At 44.0% G+C, this 16,382-nt stretch overlaps 1 protein-coding gene across 2 annotated transcripts in view; it reads right to left on the bottom strand.

Moving 5' to 3' along the window:
* ngef (neuronal guanine nucleotide exchange factor) overlaps nt 1-16,382 on the bottom strand; it is a 98,600-nt gene that overhangs the window by 51,023 nt on the left and 31,195 nt on the right. The window contains exons 5-7 of one of the 2 annotated variants that reach the window (XM_062067837.1): nt 14,313-14,551; nt 6,226-6,386; nt 5,959-6,129 (exon numbers count right to left, since the gene is read on the bottom strand). In XM_062067837.1, coding sequence (XP_061923821.1) covers nt 5,959-6,129; nt 6,226-6,386; nt 14,313-14,551 — 571 coding nt within the window. The remainder of the gene's footprint in view (nt 1-5,958; nt 6,130-6,225; nt 6,387-14,312; nt 14,552-16,382) is intronic. The other variant, XM_062067838.1, reaches the window with a different exon arrangement.

The following is a 16,382-nucleotide window of genomic DNA, read 5'->3' as shown; positions in this document are numbered from 1 at the left end:
CTCCTCTCTGAGCTGCCACCTTACCGTGGTAGAGGAGTTTGCGTGTCCCAATGATCCTAGGAGCTATGTTGTCCGGGGGCTTTATGCCCCCTGGTAGGGTCTCCCAAGACAAACTGGTCCTAGGTGAGGGATCAGACAAAGAGCAGCTCGAAGACCTCAATGAGAAATAAAAACTATGGACCCAGATTTCCCTCGCCCGGACGCGGGTCACCGGGGCCCCCCTCTGGAGCCAGGCCCGGAGGTGGGGCATGATGGCGAGCGCCTGGTGGCCGGGCCTGTCCCCATGGGGCCCGGCCGGGCACAGCCCGAAGAGGCAACATGGGTTCCCCCTCCAATGGGCTCACCACCCATAGCAGTGGTCATAGAGGTCGGGTGCAATGTGAGCTGGGCGGAAGCCGAAGGCAGGGCACTTGGCGGTCCGATCCTCGGCTACAGAAGCTAGCTCTTGGGACGTGGAACGTCACCTCGCTGGGGGATAAGGAGCCTGAGCTAGTGCGCGAGGTGGAGAAGTTCCGACTAGACATAGTCGGACTCACTTCGACGCACAGCAAGGGCTCTGGAACCAGTTCTCTCGAGAGGGGCTGGACTCTCTTCTACTCTGGCGTTGCCGGCAGTGAGAGGCGACGGGCTGGGGTGGCAATTCTTGTTGCCCCCGGCTCAGAGCCTGCATGTTGGAGTTCAACCCGGTGGACGAAAGGGTAGCTTCCCTCCGCCTTCGGGTGGGGGAACGAGTCCTGACTGTGGTTTGCACTTACGCGCCAAACCGCAGCTCAGAGTACCCACCCTTTTTGGATTCACTCGAGGGAGTACTTGAGAGTGCTCCCCCGGGTGATTCCCTCATTCTACTGGGGGACTTCAACGCTCATGTTGGCAGCGACAGTGAAACCTGGAGAGGCGTGATTGGGAAGAATGGCTGCCCGGATCTGAACCCGAGCGGTGTTTTGTTATTGGACTTTTGTGCCCGTCACAGATTGTCCATAACGAACACCATGTTCAAACATAAGGGTGTCCATATGTGCACTTGGCACCAGGACACCCTAGGCCGCAGTTCCATGATCGACTTTGTAGTTGTGTCGTCGGATTTGCGGCCTCATGTTTTGGACACTCGGGTGAAGAGAGGGGCGGAGCTTTCTACCGATCACCACCTGGTGGTGAGTTGGCTGCGATGGTGGAGGAGGATGCCGGACAGACCTGGCAGGCCCAAACGCATTGTGAGGGTTTGCTGGGAACGTCTGGCAGAGTCTCCTGTCAGAGAGAGTTTCAAATCCCACCTCCGGAAGAACTTTGAACATGTCACGAGGGAGGTGCTGGACATTGAGTCCGAATGGACCATGTTCCGCACCTCTATTGTCGAGGCGGCTGATTGGAGCTGTGGCCGCAAGGTAGTTGGTGCCTATCGTGGCGGTAATCCTAGAACCCGTTGGTGGACACCGGCGGTGAGGGATGCCGTCAAGCTGAAGAAGGAGTCCTATCGGGTTCTTTTGGCTCATAGGACTCCTGAGGCAGCGGACAGGTACCGACAGGCCAAGCGGTGTGCGGCTTCGGCGGTCGCGGAGGCAAAAACTCGGACATGGGAGGAGTTCGGGGAAGCCATGGAAAACGACTTCCGGACGGCTTCGAAGCGATTCTGGACCACCATCCGCCGCCTCAGGAAGGGGAAGCAGTGCAGTATCAACACCGTGTACGGTGAGGATGGTGTTCTGCTGACCTTGACTGCGGATGTTGTGGATCGGTGGAGGGAATACTTCGAAGACCTCCTCAATCCCACCAACACGTCTTCCTATGAGGAAGCAGTGCCTGGGGAACCTGTGGTGGGCTCTCCTATTTCTGGGGCTGAGGTTGCTGAGGTAGTTAAAAAGCTCCTCGGTGGCAAGGCCCCAGGGGTGGATGAGATCCGCCCGGAGTTCCTTAAGGCTCTGGATGCTGTGGGGCTGTCTTGGTTGACAAGACTCTGCAGCATCGCGTGGACATCGGGGGCGGTACCTCTGGATTGGCAGACCGGGGTGGTGGTTCCTCTCTTTAAGAAGGGGAACCGGAGGGTGTGTTCTAACTATCGTGGGATCACACTCCTCAGCCTTCCCGGTAAGGTCTATTCAGGTGTGCTGGAGAGGAGGCTACGCCGGATAGTCGAACCTCGGATTCAGGAGGAACAGTGTGGTTTTCGTCCTGGTCGTGGAACTGTGGACCAGCTCTATACTCTCAGCAGGGTCCTTGAGGGTGCATGGGAGTTTGCCCAACCAGTCTACATGTGTTTTGTGGACTTGGAGAAGGCATTCGACCGTGTCCCTCGGGAAGTCCTGTGGGGAGTGCTCAGAGAGTATGGGGTATCGGACTGTCTGATTGTGGCGGTCCGCTCCCTGTATGATCAGTGCCAGAGTTTGGTCCGCATTGCCGGCAGTAAGTCGGACACGTTTCCAGTGAGGGTTGGACTCCGCCAAGGCTGCCCTTTGTCACCGATTCTGTTCATAACTTTTATGGACAGAATTTCTAGGCGCAGTCAAGGCGTTGAGGGGATCTGGTTTGGTGGTTGCAGGATTAGGTCTCTGCTTTTTGCAGATGATGTGGTCCTGATGGCTTCATCTGGCCAGGATCTTCAGCTCTCGCTGGATCGGTTCGCAGCTGAGTGTGAAGCGACTGGGATGAGAATCAGCACCTCCAAGTCCGAATCCATGGTTCTCGCCCGGAAAAGGGTGGAGTGCCATCTCCGGGTTGCGGAGGAGACCCTGCCCCAAGTGGAGGAGTTCAAGTACCTCGGAGTCTTGTTCACGAGTGAGGGAAGAGTGGATCGTGAGGTCGACAGGCGGATCGGTGCGGCGTCTTCAGTAATGCGGACGCTGTATCGATCCGTTGTGGTGAAGAAGGAGCTGAGCCGAAAGGCAAAGCTCTCAATTTACCGGTCGATCTACGTTCCCTTCCTCACCTATGGTCATGAGCTTTGGGTTATGACCGAAAGGACAAGATCACGGGTACAAGCGGCCGAAATGAGTTTCCTCCGCCGGGTGGCGGGGCTCTCCCTTAGAGATAGGGTGAGAAGCTCTGCCATCCGGGGGGAGCTCAAAGTAAAGCCGCTGCTCCTCCACATCGAGAGGAGCCAGATGAGGTGGTTCGGGCATCTGGTCAGGATGCCACCCGAACGCCTCCCTAGGGAGGTGTTTAGGGCACGTCCGACCGGTAGGAGGCCACGGGGAAGACCCAGGACACATTGGGAAGACTATGTCTCCCGGCTGGCCTGGGAACGCCTCGGGATCCCCCGGGAGGAGCTGGACGAAGTGGCTGGGGAGAGGAAAGTCTGGGCTTCCCTGCTTAAGCTGCTGCCCCCGCGACCCGACCTCGGATAAGCGGAAGAAGATGGATGGATGGATGGACTAAATTATTATATACATTTTTTGATAAAATAATACAACAGGAAATGACAATACAATATTTTTGTTGTGCGCAAAATGTAATATTTTTTTGCTTATTTTTTGTTTTTCATTGTGTTTTACTTTGAACTGTAAGTAGATTTTTTCCAAGATGGCGCCGCTGTAGTGTCCGCTGTTGGCAGGAGCTTTGTGTTCCTGATGTTTCCCTCTTGTTTTCATGTGGGTTTTTTGCCATTTGGTTCGGGACCCTTTGGGACTGTGTGACAAGGGATGGCACTTTCGTGACTTCTGCGGTGCTTTTTTGTGAACTTCTGGATCTGCCTCCCGGGAGCCTTTTGGCCATGGAGACCAGCTGCTGGGTTTCTGCCACACCAGAGTCCGTTTGGAGAGACTGGAGGAGAGGAGATGCGGATGAAGAGACAGGGCTGTGGAGCTGGCGCTAAGCGCCGGGATGGACAAACTTCACAATGTCTTGGCTGAATGAGCAGGTATCGGACACCTCAGTCTCCTTAGACGTATCCTCACTCATCCATGCGGACTGGACACTGGTCGAGAGTTGGTGGGCGGCTGAGGGTGGAATCGGCTCTCTTGGTTGCTTTGTTGGGTCTGCTCCTGTCTCTGACCATGCTCCTCCCACCCCAGCAGACGATGGCTTGGAACACCGCACAGGCCACCACAGTGTATATGTTTTTTTGTTGTTGTTGTTTCACTTTTGTGGCTGTGTGTAGAAGTGGCTGGTTGCATCAGCTCTGCTCTTTTAATGTTTGTATTGTCCTTTGTGTTCTTTGATGTTTCCCTTTTACACACATGTTTATGTGTGCTATAGCTATGAGGTTTTTTTTCCTTCCTTGGCCTCAGTCTGGACCCCCTCTCCAGGGGCCCAGGCTTAAACAACATTTTTTTTCTCACCCTTTCTCTTTAATTTGTTTAATGTGCTCTGTGTTCTTTGATATTTCTCTCTGAAACTACATAATTTTTCGGTTGTGGGATAAATAAAGTATATTCTATCCTATTCTATCCTATCCAGCCATTTTCTACCACTTGTCCAAACCTACCATAACCTATACTATAACCCTATACTATACAATACACAGGTCATTTCAATAACTGTTTCATTGAAATCTATCATTTAGGCATTTTATCCACTGTAAATCTGGACACATTGTTTCATTCAACAGCATTACAAAGTGTCTACAAGCGGGTGTGAGTTGCTTTTACTTCCCCTATAACCCTTATTTGTCTTTGTCCCTCTTAATTGTCTGATATCACTCTTTCTTCCGTGTCAGTTGTTTTGCTTTTTTTTTTACATCTCTCTCTACATTCAGAGAAGTGTCATTATGTGTATGTCATGTGTATGTCACAACCACAATAACAATGTAGCTCAAGCAAAGTTTCCTAAACTGCTTATGTGTCGAACAGAGTCACAATGCAGAGTCGCAATACTAGGGATTTAACACATTTCATATCACAGTTTGTAATGTCCTGCGCTTTGCCTGAGGTATGGCCATTGCTTGCAACCTGCAAACTTTCTGACACGATGCTGAAAATGTGGTAAAAGTCAATGATGGAGGATGATGACACAACGAATTGAACATGAACAGGATTTTTTCTAGACACCATAAATGACTCCGCAAAAGCTTGCATGCTGCTATTGTCAATCCAATGGCATCATTTGGTTGTGTTTTTTCTCCCCAAGAGGGAAGTTGAGTGTTTTTTCTACTCAAGAGGGACATTTAGTGTTTTTTCCCAAACAGGAGAGCAATTTAGCGCCCATTTTTGCCTCCAAAAAGAGAACTTTAGCAAGTTTTGGCTTCCAAGGAAACACTATAACATGTTTTTCCACAATTGGGTTTGACATTGTCATCTGCACGTGACAAAACGTACTGGTTTTATTTTGTGATCACCATAAAGCATCCTTTAGATTTTAAAGTTGCTCATGAACATTTTTTTCCAGGTGTGCAAAACGGCAGTAAGTAAAGTGCTAAAATAGGTACATTTTTATACAGGGCACTTATCTACGGTGCCGTGGAAGTGCAAAACACTTTAACATTTCATGAAACAAAATATAATCACAGAAAACACAAAAACAAAAGCCTAAACAACTTACAATTTCAGAAAACTAATTAACAAAATACAGAACACTTCACAATTTCAGAAAACACAAAAACAAAAGGGAGCATTCCAAAATTACAGATTGACAGCTAAATCAGCCATTGGCTGAGTCTTGACTTCTTCATTTGGGCTGTGCGGATATGAACAAAATGATTGGCTGACGTGGCTGTCAATCTGTGATTTTGGGACATTCCCTTTCTGGTTTATGAAATTGTAAGTTGTTTTGGCTTTTGTTTTTGTGTTTTCTGAAATTGTAAAGTGTTTTATATTTTGTGTTTTCTGAAATTGAAAAGTGTTTTGTATTTTGTTTTTGTGTTTTCTGAAATTCAAAAGTGTTTCATCTTTTGTTTTTGTGTTTTTTTGAAATGTGAATTGTTTAGTTTTTTGTTCATCAGAAGGGTGTGCAACAGATGGACTGTACCATGTGGCCCAGTTCCAAAAGTTCAATGTAACAGATGAATAATAAAACCACTGAGGTACTCACAGAATTCGTCTGTAGTTTTTCTCCTGGTAGACTTGGTTAATGACGTATTGGATGAAGACGTTGAAATGCTCAACAGCATGGTGATGAATAATGTCACATACATCAGAAATCAAAATAGACTCCTCAATTCTGTGTTCGAGATCCATCAGGAACCTAAGTACATTAAGAGATCTTAATAAGGGATTATAAAGCAAAATCATGTTTACTGGAATAGCTCAGACCATAAAGGAATGATGTATGTGTAGTGGTGAACAAAATTGGTCCTACCGTTCACTGGCTTTCATGACTTCCTCAATGTTGGAGAATAGAAAGTGCATATCAGATTGACTGAGAATGTTTATCAAATCTGAGTTACGAAGGAAGTGAGTTTCTAGAATCTCCAAACTCTTGTAGTACGATGCCTCGGAAGTAATAAGCTCAAACATTGCCTGGACAGAAAAAGGAAATTAAAAGTAGACCTAATAAAAATGACCAGTGATCATTATACAGGCATAAATAGTTGATAGTAGAACGAAACAAAGAATGAAGCAGAGCATGAGCTCTCTCTCTCTCTCTGAGTGGCCTCCTTGTAATACAATAAACATGAAATATCCAGGACTTACGTTGAACAAAAATATACTATAAACGTATTACTATTTTTGCTCCACTTTTTCATGAGTTGATCTCAAAGATCTAAAACTTTTACTATTTACACAGAAGACCTATTCCTCTCAAATATTGTTCACAAATCTGTCTAAATCTGTCATAGTGAGCATTTCTTCTTTGCCAAAATAATCCACATTCCACCTCACAGGTGTGGCATATCAAGATGCTGATTAAACAACATGATTTTTTAACATAGGCTGCCCACTATAAAAGGCCACTCTGAAATGTGCAGTTTTATCACAGCACAATGCCACTGATGTTTTAACTCGGTGAAAGAAAGGGCAGCTTACCTCCGCCTTCGGGTGGAGGGACAGGTCCTGACCGTCGTTTGTGCTTATGCACCAAACAGCAGTCTGAGTACCCGCCTTTTTTGGAGTCCCTAGAGGAAGTACTGGATATTGTACCCTCTGGTGATTCCCTTGCTCTACTGGGGGTCTTCAACGCTCACTTTGGCAACGACAGTGAGACCTGGAGAGGTGTGATTGGAAGAAATGGCCGCCCTGATCTGAACCAGAGTGGTATTTTGTTATTGGAGCATCGATGAGGGATGCTGTCAAGCTGAAAATTACTCGTGTTGGGTTTTTTTGGCTCATGGGACATCGACAGGCGGATCGGTGTAGCGTCTGCAGTGATGCGCACCCTGTATCAGTCCGTCATAGTGAAGAGCTACGCCAAAACGATAAGCTCTCAATTTCCCAGTCGATCTACGTCCCTATCCTCACCTATGATCATGAGCTTTGGGTTATGACCGAAAGGACAAGATCACAGGTACTAGTGGCCAAAATGAGTTTCCTTCGTCGGTTGGCGGGGCTTTCCCTTAAAGACAGGATGAGAAGCTCTGTCATTCGGTGCTCAGAGTAAAGCCACTGCTCTAGAGAGGAGCCAGATGAGGTGGTTCGGGCATCTGGTTGGAATACTTCCTGAACGCCTTCCCTGGAGAGGTGTTTAGAATGCGTCCGACCATTAGGAGACCACGGGGAATGCCCAGGACAAGGTAGAGAGACTATGTCTCCCAGCTGGCCCGGGAAAGCCTCTGGATCCCATGGGAAGAGCTTGACGAAGTAGCTGGGGAGAGGGAAGTCTGGGCTTCTCTGCTTAGGCTGCTGCCCCCCCGACATGACTTCGGATAAGCGGAGGGAGCTGGATGGATAGATGGATGCCACATATGTCACAAGTTTTGAGGGAGCGTGCAGTAGGCATGCTGACTGCAAGAATGTCCACCACAGCTGTTGCCCGTGAATTTAATGTTCATTTCTATACTCTAAACCTTCTCCAAAGGCGTTTAAGAGAATTTGGCAGTACATCCAACTGGCCTCAAAACCTCAGACCACGTGTAACCATACCAGCCCAGCACCTCCATGATCATCTGAGACCAGCCACGTGGACAGCTGCTGCAACAATTGGTTTGCATTACCAAATAATTTCTGCACAAACTGTGAGAAACTGTCCCAGGGAAGCTCATCTGCATGCTCGTTGTCCTCGTAGGGGTCTCAACCTGACTGTAATTCATTGTCGTAACCGACTTGAGTGGGCAAATGCTCACGTTTGATGGTGTCTAGCACGTTGAAGAGGTGTTCTCTTCACAAATAAATCACGGTTTTCACTGTTTAGGGCAGATGGCAGACAGACAGTTTGCTGATGTCAACATTGTGAATCAAGTGGCCCATGGTGGGCGGGGGATTATGGTATGGGCAGGTGTATGTTATGGACAAACGCAAGTGCATTTTATTGATGGCATTTTGAAAGCACAGAGATATCGTGATGAGATCCTGAGGCACATTGTTGTGCCATTCACCCGAGACCATTACCTCATGTTGCAGCATGACAATGCATGGCCCCAAGGATCTGTACACAACTCCTGGAAGATGGAAACATCCCAGTTCCTGCCTGGCCAGCATACTCACCAGACATGTCACCCATTGAGCATGTTTGGGATGCTGTGGAGTGGCGTATACAACAGCGTATTCCAGTTCCTGCCAATATCCAGCAACTTCCCACAACCATTGAGGAGGAGTGGACCAACATTCTACAAGTCACCATCAACAAACCTTGATATGCCATACATGTGCATACTTGCCAACCTTGAGACCTTCGAATTCAGGAGATTTGGGGAAGGGGGTTGAGGTGGGCGGGGTCGGGGCCGAGGGCGGGGTTAAGGGGGAGGAGTATATTTATAGCTAGAATTCACTGAAATCCAAGTAATTATTTTATATATATAAATAAAATAAATACTTGAGTTTCAGTGAATTCTAGCTATATATATATATATATATATATATATATATATATATATATATATATATATATATATATATATATATATATATATATATATATATATATATATATATATATATATATATATATATATATTTTACTATATATATATATATAGGGATGATGTTTGATAAGAAATTATCGAGGTCGAGCCTATTATCGAATCCTCTTATCGAACCGATTCCTTATCGATTCTCTTATCGAGTCCAGATAGGTTGTTGTATATGGAAAAAAACACACAATATTTGATTTAACAAAAGCTCACTTTTATTATATAAGAAAACAATTTAATCTAATAAATAAATAAATATTTACTGTTACCCCCCCAAAAAATAAAATAAATAAATATTGACTGTTGTTACCCAAAGTATATTAAGTGGGATTTTTCAGAAAAACAAATATATACAGTAACACAAAAACAAGCTGTCTCTGTGATCACTATAGGTGTATAAATAATAATGTAGTGTTAAATAAAATCAGTCCCTTGGGCACAAAACTGAAAATAATACAGCTCTCCAAAAAGTGCACTTCTGCTGCTATTTGACATAACTGTTTGTTATGATGCTCTGACATTTTTGCACTTTATTTCTTTATTGAAAGAAAATTCTATGAAGAGAAAAGTTATTTGCAAATGTGGTTACAATGCTAAAAAATTAAAAGTTAAAGCTAAAAAAAGAAATACACTTTATTGAGTTAACATTATTTCTTTATAGGGGGAAAGATGTTATGAGCTAGGGAATATAACAACTACACTACCCAGCATGCAACGGGAGTGACGAGCATGCGCGGTAGCCCCGAAAAGTGTTGCATATCGTCACCCGGCAGCTAAGAATGAGCACGCTGTGAAAGTAAACGTCAAGAACTCAGCCAACATGCCTCGTCTGCATTATTTATAATTAGACAGACAACACATATACAGTGTGATTTTGTTTTATTTACAAGGAAAGAAAAACAAAAGTTAAAAAAGGGAGATGTCATATATGTATGTGCTGCGGTTGCTTTAAGAACGTTGCGACAGCTGCCGTAAAGGAGGTGCGTTGCTAACCTGGTTGCTATGTTTCTGGTTGGTCGTAAAAGTGTTCTTCATGTGTTTGCTCAAATCTCTCTGTAAAGTTATTCATTGGATTATACCTTTTGTTTTGAACTTTATTACACATTGGAGCGCTTTTTCCCGTCCATTTTTTTCCTGCTTTCGCTATCTGCGCCTAATGACTGAGCTACGTGACGCCATTTCTTGCAATGTCACACGGAGCATTTCTGGTCGGGACGGAATTCGTTCCGAGGGATTCGAATAAAGAACCAACTCTTTTTCTTTACTATAGTGGTCTCGATAACGGGTACCGGTTCTCAAAAAGGGATTTGAGTCCGAGGACTCGGTTCTTTTCTTATCGAACAACCGGGAAAACCGGTTTCGAGTATCATCCCTATATATATATATATATATATACATATAAATAAAATAAATACTTGAATTTCAGTGTTCATTTATTTACACATATACACACACATAACACTCTATTCATTGTTGTATTTGAAAGTGCAATGCTTTGCAGCCAGTAGCACAGCCTTTGAAGGAGCATAGGTATGGGCAGTGTAATATTCTGGGTTGGAGTCAATAACCAGGCGAGGTAATGAAGTTACGTCTCTTTACTTCATACTTCAGAACCGACTCCCACACTTGCCGCCAGGGAGCGCAATACAACGTAAACCGTTGACCGACTAAAAAGTAACCATAGAACACTATACCTAACATTCACCAGGAGATGGCAACAAACAACTGAGATCACTCTATTACAGGCAGCATCTTTGAAATTTAACTTGCAGGAAAGGAGTGAGTTTAGGGTTGAATTGTCCATCCTCGTTCTATTCTCTGTCACTCGTCGTCGCCATGACTGTCTCTTCTTCGTTCTTCTGCTTCGTCTCCTTCTTGTTGTGTGTGCAGTTGTGCACTCGCCAAAAGCCGTAGATATTATAACGTGACTGGGCCGGCAGGCTGTTTATATCAAGGAAAAGCGGACGTGACGACAGGCTGTCCTCACTCAGGTCCGCACGGACCTGGAGGGGGCGTGCCTTAAGTCCAGCTGGAAATCGGGAAAAATTCGGGAGAATGGTTGTCCCGGGAGATTTTCGGGAGAGGCACTGAAATTCGGGAGTCTCCCGGAAAATTCGGGAGGGTTGGCAAGTATGCACCTGTGAGGTGGGAGGGATTATCTTGGCAAATAAGAAGTGCTCATTAACACAGATTTAGGCAGATTTGTAAACAATATTTGAGAGGAATAGGTGTTTTGTATATATAGTTAAAGTTTTACATCTCATGAAAAATGGGAGCAAAGACAAGTGTTGCGTTTACAGCTTTGTCCAGTATATTAGAGCCTAATAGACATGATATATCAAATTGTGCCTTATGTGCGCTTAAAAAAAAGTATTCAATCCCTTACTTTGTATCCCCTTACAAATACATGAACAGTCAATATCTTTTGGTAGCTTTATTTTAGCAGGGGGATTTCTCCTACTATATAGTGTCCTCTAAATAAATGTGGACAGTCATACAAAGTCATAGAATTGTGAGATTAAAGGCAAAACAAATATTACATTGGAATAAATAGTTGTACATGTGGTAATATATGCTTACATCAAAATTGGCAACTATTTGTCGGATTTACATTTTTGAATATTTTTTCAAAATAATCACATATATCCATCCATCCATTTTCTACCGCTTACTCCCTTCAGGGTCGCGGGGGGCGCTGGAGCCTATCTCAGCTACAATCGGGCGGAAGGTGGGGTACACCATGGACAAGTCGCCACCTCATCGCAGATAATCACATATATTATTACCAAAATAGTCCCAGAATTTCTGGGCTGTAGGACGCACCTGTTTATTTTATCCACACCCACCTAAATTTGGGATAAGTTCTATTTAGAACATACATGGTTACTGTGCATCATTTTAACTTGTCACTGTTTTTCATCCCACTATTTTAATTGTTATATTTATTAAACAAGTAAAAGTTTTACTAACCCTTTAATATTTAGTCACTTGGCACTTAAATTCCACTTCTGGGTTTGTGAAATAGTTAAAATGATTGTGCATTGCTGTTATTTTAAGGTTTGGTTTTATTTAGCATGTTGTTGGTCGCAATGTGTTTTCTTTAATGTGGGAACATATATGGTTTTACACTATTTAAGTATTTTTTAGTAGTACTGGTTTTAATTCAGAGCTACTGTTTAACTTTTGCCTTTTAATTACCGAGGGCCTGATTTACTAAAGATCTGTGTGTACTAAAACACGTGCAAACCTGATAGCCGACGCAAAGCTGATCTACTAAACTTGTGCAAAGTGGATTGTGTCTATTAAGTGAGCAGAATAAGGTGTGCAATCCATTTTGCGTCACTGTCTTCATTAATATGCAACATTTATGCTGATCGTCAAAATGCCCACAATACTCGGATGAGAAAATGCAAATATAAGAATTTAGCACACGTAAAGTGATTAATCGACACTCATCACCGTTTTGCAAACACTAATTTGCATTTTATTTAGCACTTTTCAGAAAGACGTGCAAACTGACACAGATGGAAACGACTGCAGGATCAGCGTTGCATGGACAGACGATGGACAGACTGTGTCAACATTTTGGACAGTCAAAAATAAAAATAATTAGAAACATCGTCTATCCAGCAATTTCCTTTTATAATTGTATTGCTGCTGGATGACTTAAGGGGTTGATTGAACAAATTAAATTGATCCGTTTTGATGTCTGCTGGCGTTTTTTAAATGTAGTTAATTTTTATTTAGGAAATATATTACTATAATCATCTTCTACATGAAAAGACAACTTTCATTATACATTTTCTTGTGTTTGAGTCATTCCAGACGCATGAATGCGCTGGTGATGTGATCTATAGCCTCGCGCACATAATTAAGTGTCAGTGAGCATATGTTTTCGTTGTTTGGATTGCAATTCAGAAAAGGTGACACATATCATAGATGTATGCTGCTGGTTCAACACATTACAAGCAGGTAGGAGCATGATAACATGAAAAAATGATCGCCTGTCTCCATGGTAAAAGCCCTGTATCCACGCAAAATTTAAATAAGGTGGTCTGCACCACTTTTCAATTGCACACGCAGTGTCAGAAGATCACGCCTACAACAGTGCACGCTATTTTACTTTTTGCACAAGCTGTTTAGTCCGTGTTATTTGGATCTTAGTCAATCTGTGCTTTGTGTTTTTACGTCAAAATAAATGTTGTAGTGTAGTGTGAGCTGATTTTAGTACCCTCACCAACTTAAAACTACGACACAAAGATGTTTCCAGTTAATATTGTTTAAACGACACGCAATTGGCCACCCTCTTCCTCGTCGGACACGAGTCACACGGCGCTAATGCAAGCTAGAAGTCGGACATGCGCATTCAGCGAAAGGACAATGTTACAAAAACACAGTTTGAAAAAAATATCATGATTTTACTCACAGGAACAGAAACACTGCAACAATATTGTCTATTTTTTAAATAATTTATTTCATGAATATATCTCCTGAATTCCTCTGTCAATATGGGGGACCCTAAAGTAGGTGGGGCCCCTTGGCTTCAGCCTACGGTAGAGCGCAGTCTTCATCTTTCTCTTCCTCCTCTGCCTGTGCACTAAAACCACTGAAGTCGTCTTCTTTGGTGTGCGATGGTCCGCTCTTTTGGGGCCGGTAAAATCTATAAATCAGTCCGCAACATCGTATAAAGCGCAGGGTTTGAAGCGATGGAAAAAAGTAGTGGCTTTTAGACCTATCCTGGGAACACTAGATATTTATTTTAATGCCGAAGGTAAAACAAATCAATACAAAAATAATATTAAAGAGACTGACTTAACCGGTCTGCGATGAGGTGGCGACTTGTCCAGGGTGTACCCCGCCTTCTGCCCGATTGTAGCTGAGATAGGCTCCAGCGCCCCCCGCGACCTCGAAGGGAATAAGCGGTAGAAAATGGATGGATGGATGGACTTAAACGGTATGGAACGTATAAAAACTGATCAACAAAATGTGTTACAAGTAGGTTTGAATCCATGTTCAGTCGCCTTTTACTGAGCAAACTCCCCGCCCCCTCAAAAGATGGTAATTTCTATTCAACATTATAATATATTTAAAAGGGTGGTCTTCATTTTTTCGGTGATCTGAGGTTATGAACACACTCCAATAAAATATTAATAGTGTACAAAAAGAAAACGAGAACTATAGTCACATGTGCACAGAGGAATACATAAGCATAGTAATACTGTAGCGTTAAAGGTCATTGTTGGACGTGACCACGTCCAACGGTCTCTCCAAATAGCAGCTGTCTGGTCTGAGCCACACCCACACTTTTCCTCAGAATTTGTAATAAATATTTTTGGAATCACTGTTAAAAAAAATACAATTACAAAGTTTTCTTGCTTACCTCTTGCATTATAATTTCTTTAGGTGGCAACTGGGTAAGCAGTCCACTGGCCTGCACTACTTCAAGGTTCTGCCATAAACTGAGTGAACGAGCACTGTTCCTCAGCTGGAGCTGTATCACTGGTGTTGATGAGACATTGGACCCTGCCAACATGCTACCAGGGGAGAGATGCTCACGCTGACGTCTTTGTTCAATCTCCTGCATCTTAGATGTATCTCTGTATTCCTGATACAAGAAGGCTGGATAATCAAAAGACAAGAAAAGTCTGATTAAGTTAAGTTGTAGAATTTTTTTGCAATGAACTTGCATCCATCCATTTTCTTGACAAAATATCCTTTTTTTCAGGGTTACAGTGCTTGAGCCCACCCAAACCCCCACTATACTCCGTTTAACCTACATGTAGATCATGTAGGCATCACAAAGAATTGATTCCCAGGTGCCATTTGTCACATAAATATTAATCAATTTATCGGTCCGCAAACATCATTCGAATTAAAGTATTCCAAAATTGGATGAACACTTAAGTGTAAATCTTTATTGATACAAACCTCTTGCAAGTACTAACATGTTTTTATTACCAACAAAACAATAAGAAATACATTGATAGTCACTCATGAATTGAACAGAATTTAGTTTTACTATATCTGAACATAATGGATGACACATGTTTTGTACTAAGGGGCCGCTATTACATTTATACCAAAAGCTACAGAATAGAATAGAAGAATATAGTGGACTTTATCGTCATTATATTTGCATATAACGAGATTAATGACTCCAATTTAAGGTGCGGTAGTCGGAACAAATATGGGGTAAAAATAAATTACACAAGAGGTAATAAAGAAAAAAACTAACAATTGAAATAAACAGACTACTATCTAATAAAAATAATAATCAATCCTGTACAATATACAAAACACTATAGAAATACAAAATACTGTACAATATACAGAACAAGACAAGAGTACCGGAGTAATAAATAACAATCAGTGTCTGATGTATTGCACTCGAAGGGTAATATTGCACAGTAGGGTATTAGGGTAGGATATTGTATAGGGGTGAATTATTATTATAAGTTAGAGTTCAAGATGGTGACAGCTCTGGGAAAGAAGCTGTCTGTTTGTTCTGGCTCTGATGCACCTGTAGCCCCTGCCCGATGGTAGTAGGTCAAACAGGTAGAAGCCAGGGTGTGTGCTGTCCTTAGTGATGCTTTTTGCTCTGTTGAGGCAGCGGCAGTTGTGTAAATCCTTCAGGGAGGGAGCCGATGATTTTTTGTGTAGACTTTATGACCCTCTGAATCGCCTGTTTGTCTGCTTCAGTGGAGCTGGCGAACCACACTGTTATGCAATACGTCAGCAGGCTCTCGACAGCCAAGCGATAGAAGGTCACCATCAGCTGCCTCTCCAGTCTGTTCTTCCTCAGCACCCTCAGGAAGCGTAGTCTCCGCTGGGCCTTCCGGATGATCGCAGTTATATTTTGGGTCCAGGAGAGGTCAGCAGATATGAGGGTGCCGAGGAACTTGAAGGAACTGACTCTCTCCACCTCCTCGCCGTTGATGTAGAGGGGGGCAGGGTCTGCAGTGTTTTTCCTGAAGTCAAAGATGAGTTCCTTGGTTTTTGTGGTGTTCAGTGCCAGATTATTCACTGAACACCACACTGATAGCTTCAGGACCTCATCTCTGTATGCAGACTCATCCCCCCCTGTACTGGGACCCACCACCGTTGTGTCATCGGCAAATTTGATGATGGTGTTCTCCGGGTGGGCTTGACTACAGTCATGGGTGTGGAGGGAATACAGCAAAGGGCTCAGCACACAGCCCTGTGGAGAGATGATGCTGAGTGTGCGGGAGGAGGAGAGATGGGGGCCGAGTTTCACTGTCTGAGGTCGGTTGGTCAGGAAGTCCTTAATCCAAAGACAGGTTGTTTGTGGCAGCTTTCTTGGGCGGATTTAAGGCAGAGTGGGATGAGTGCCTGTGCCAAGGAGAGGTTGAAGAGGACGGTGATAATGTAGGAAAGCTGGTCAGCACATGCTTTGAGCACCTTCCCGGGTACACCGTCTGGACCAGTCGCC

Source organism: Entelurus aequoreus, linkage group LG13, assembly GCF_033978785.1.
Source record: "Entelurus aequoreus isolate RoL-2023_Sb linkage group LG13, RoL_Eaeq_v1.1, whole genome shotgun sequence".
NCBI lineage: Eukaryota > Metazoa > Chordata > Actinopteri > Syngnathiformes > Syngnathidae > Entelurus > Entelurus aequoreus.
This window is presented reverse-complemented; position numbering and strand designations above follow the sequence as displayed.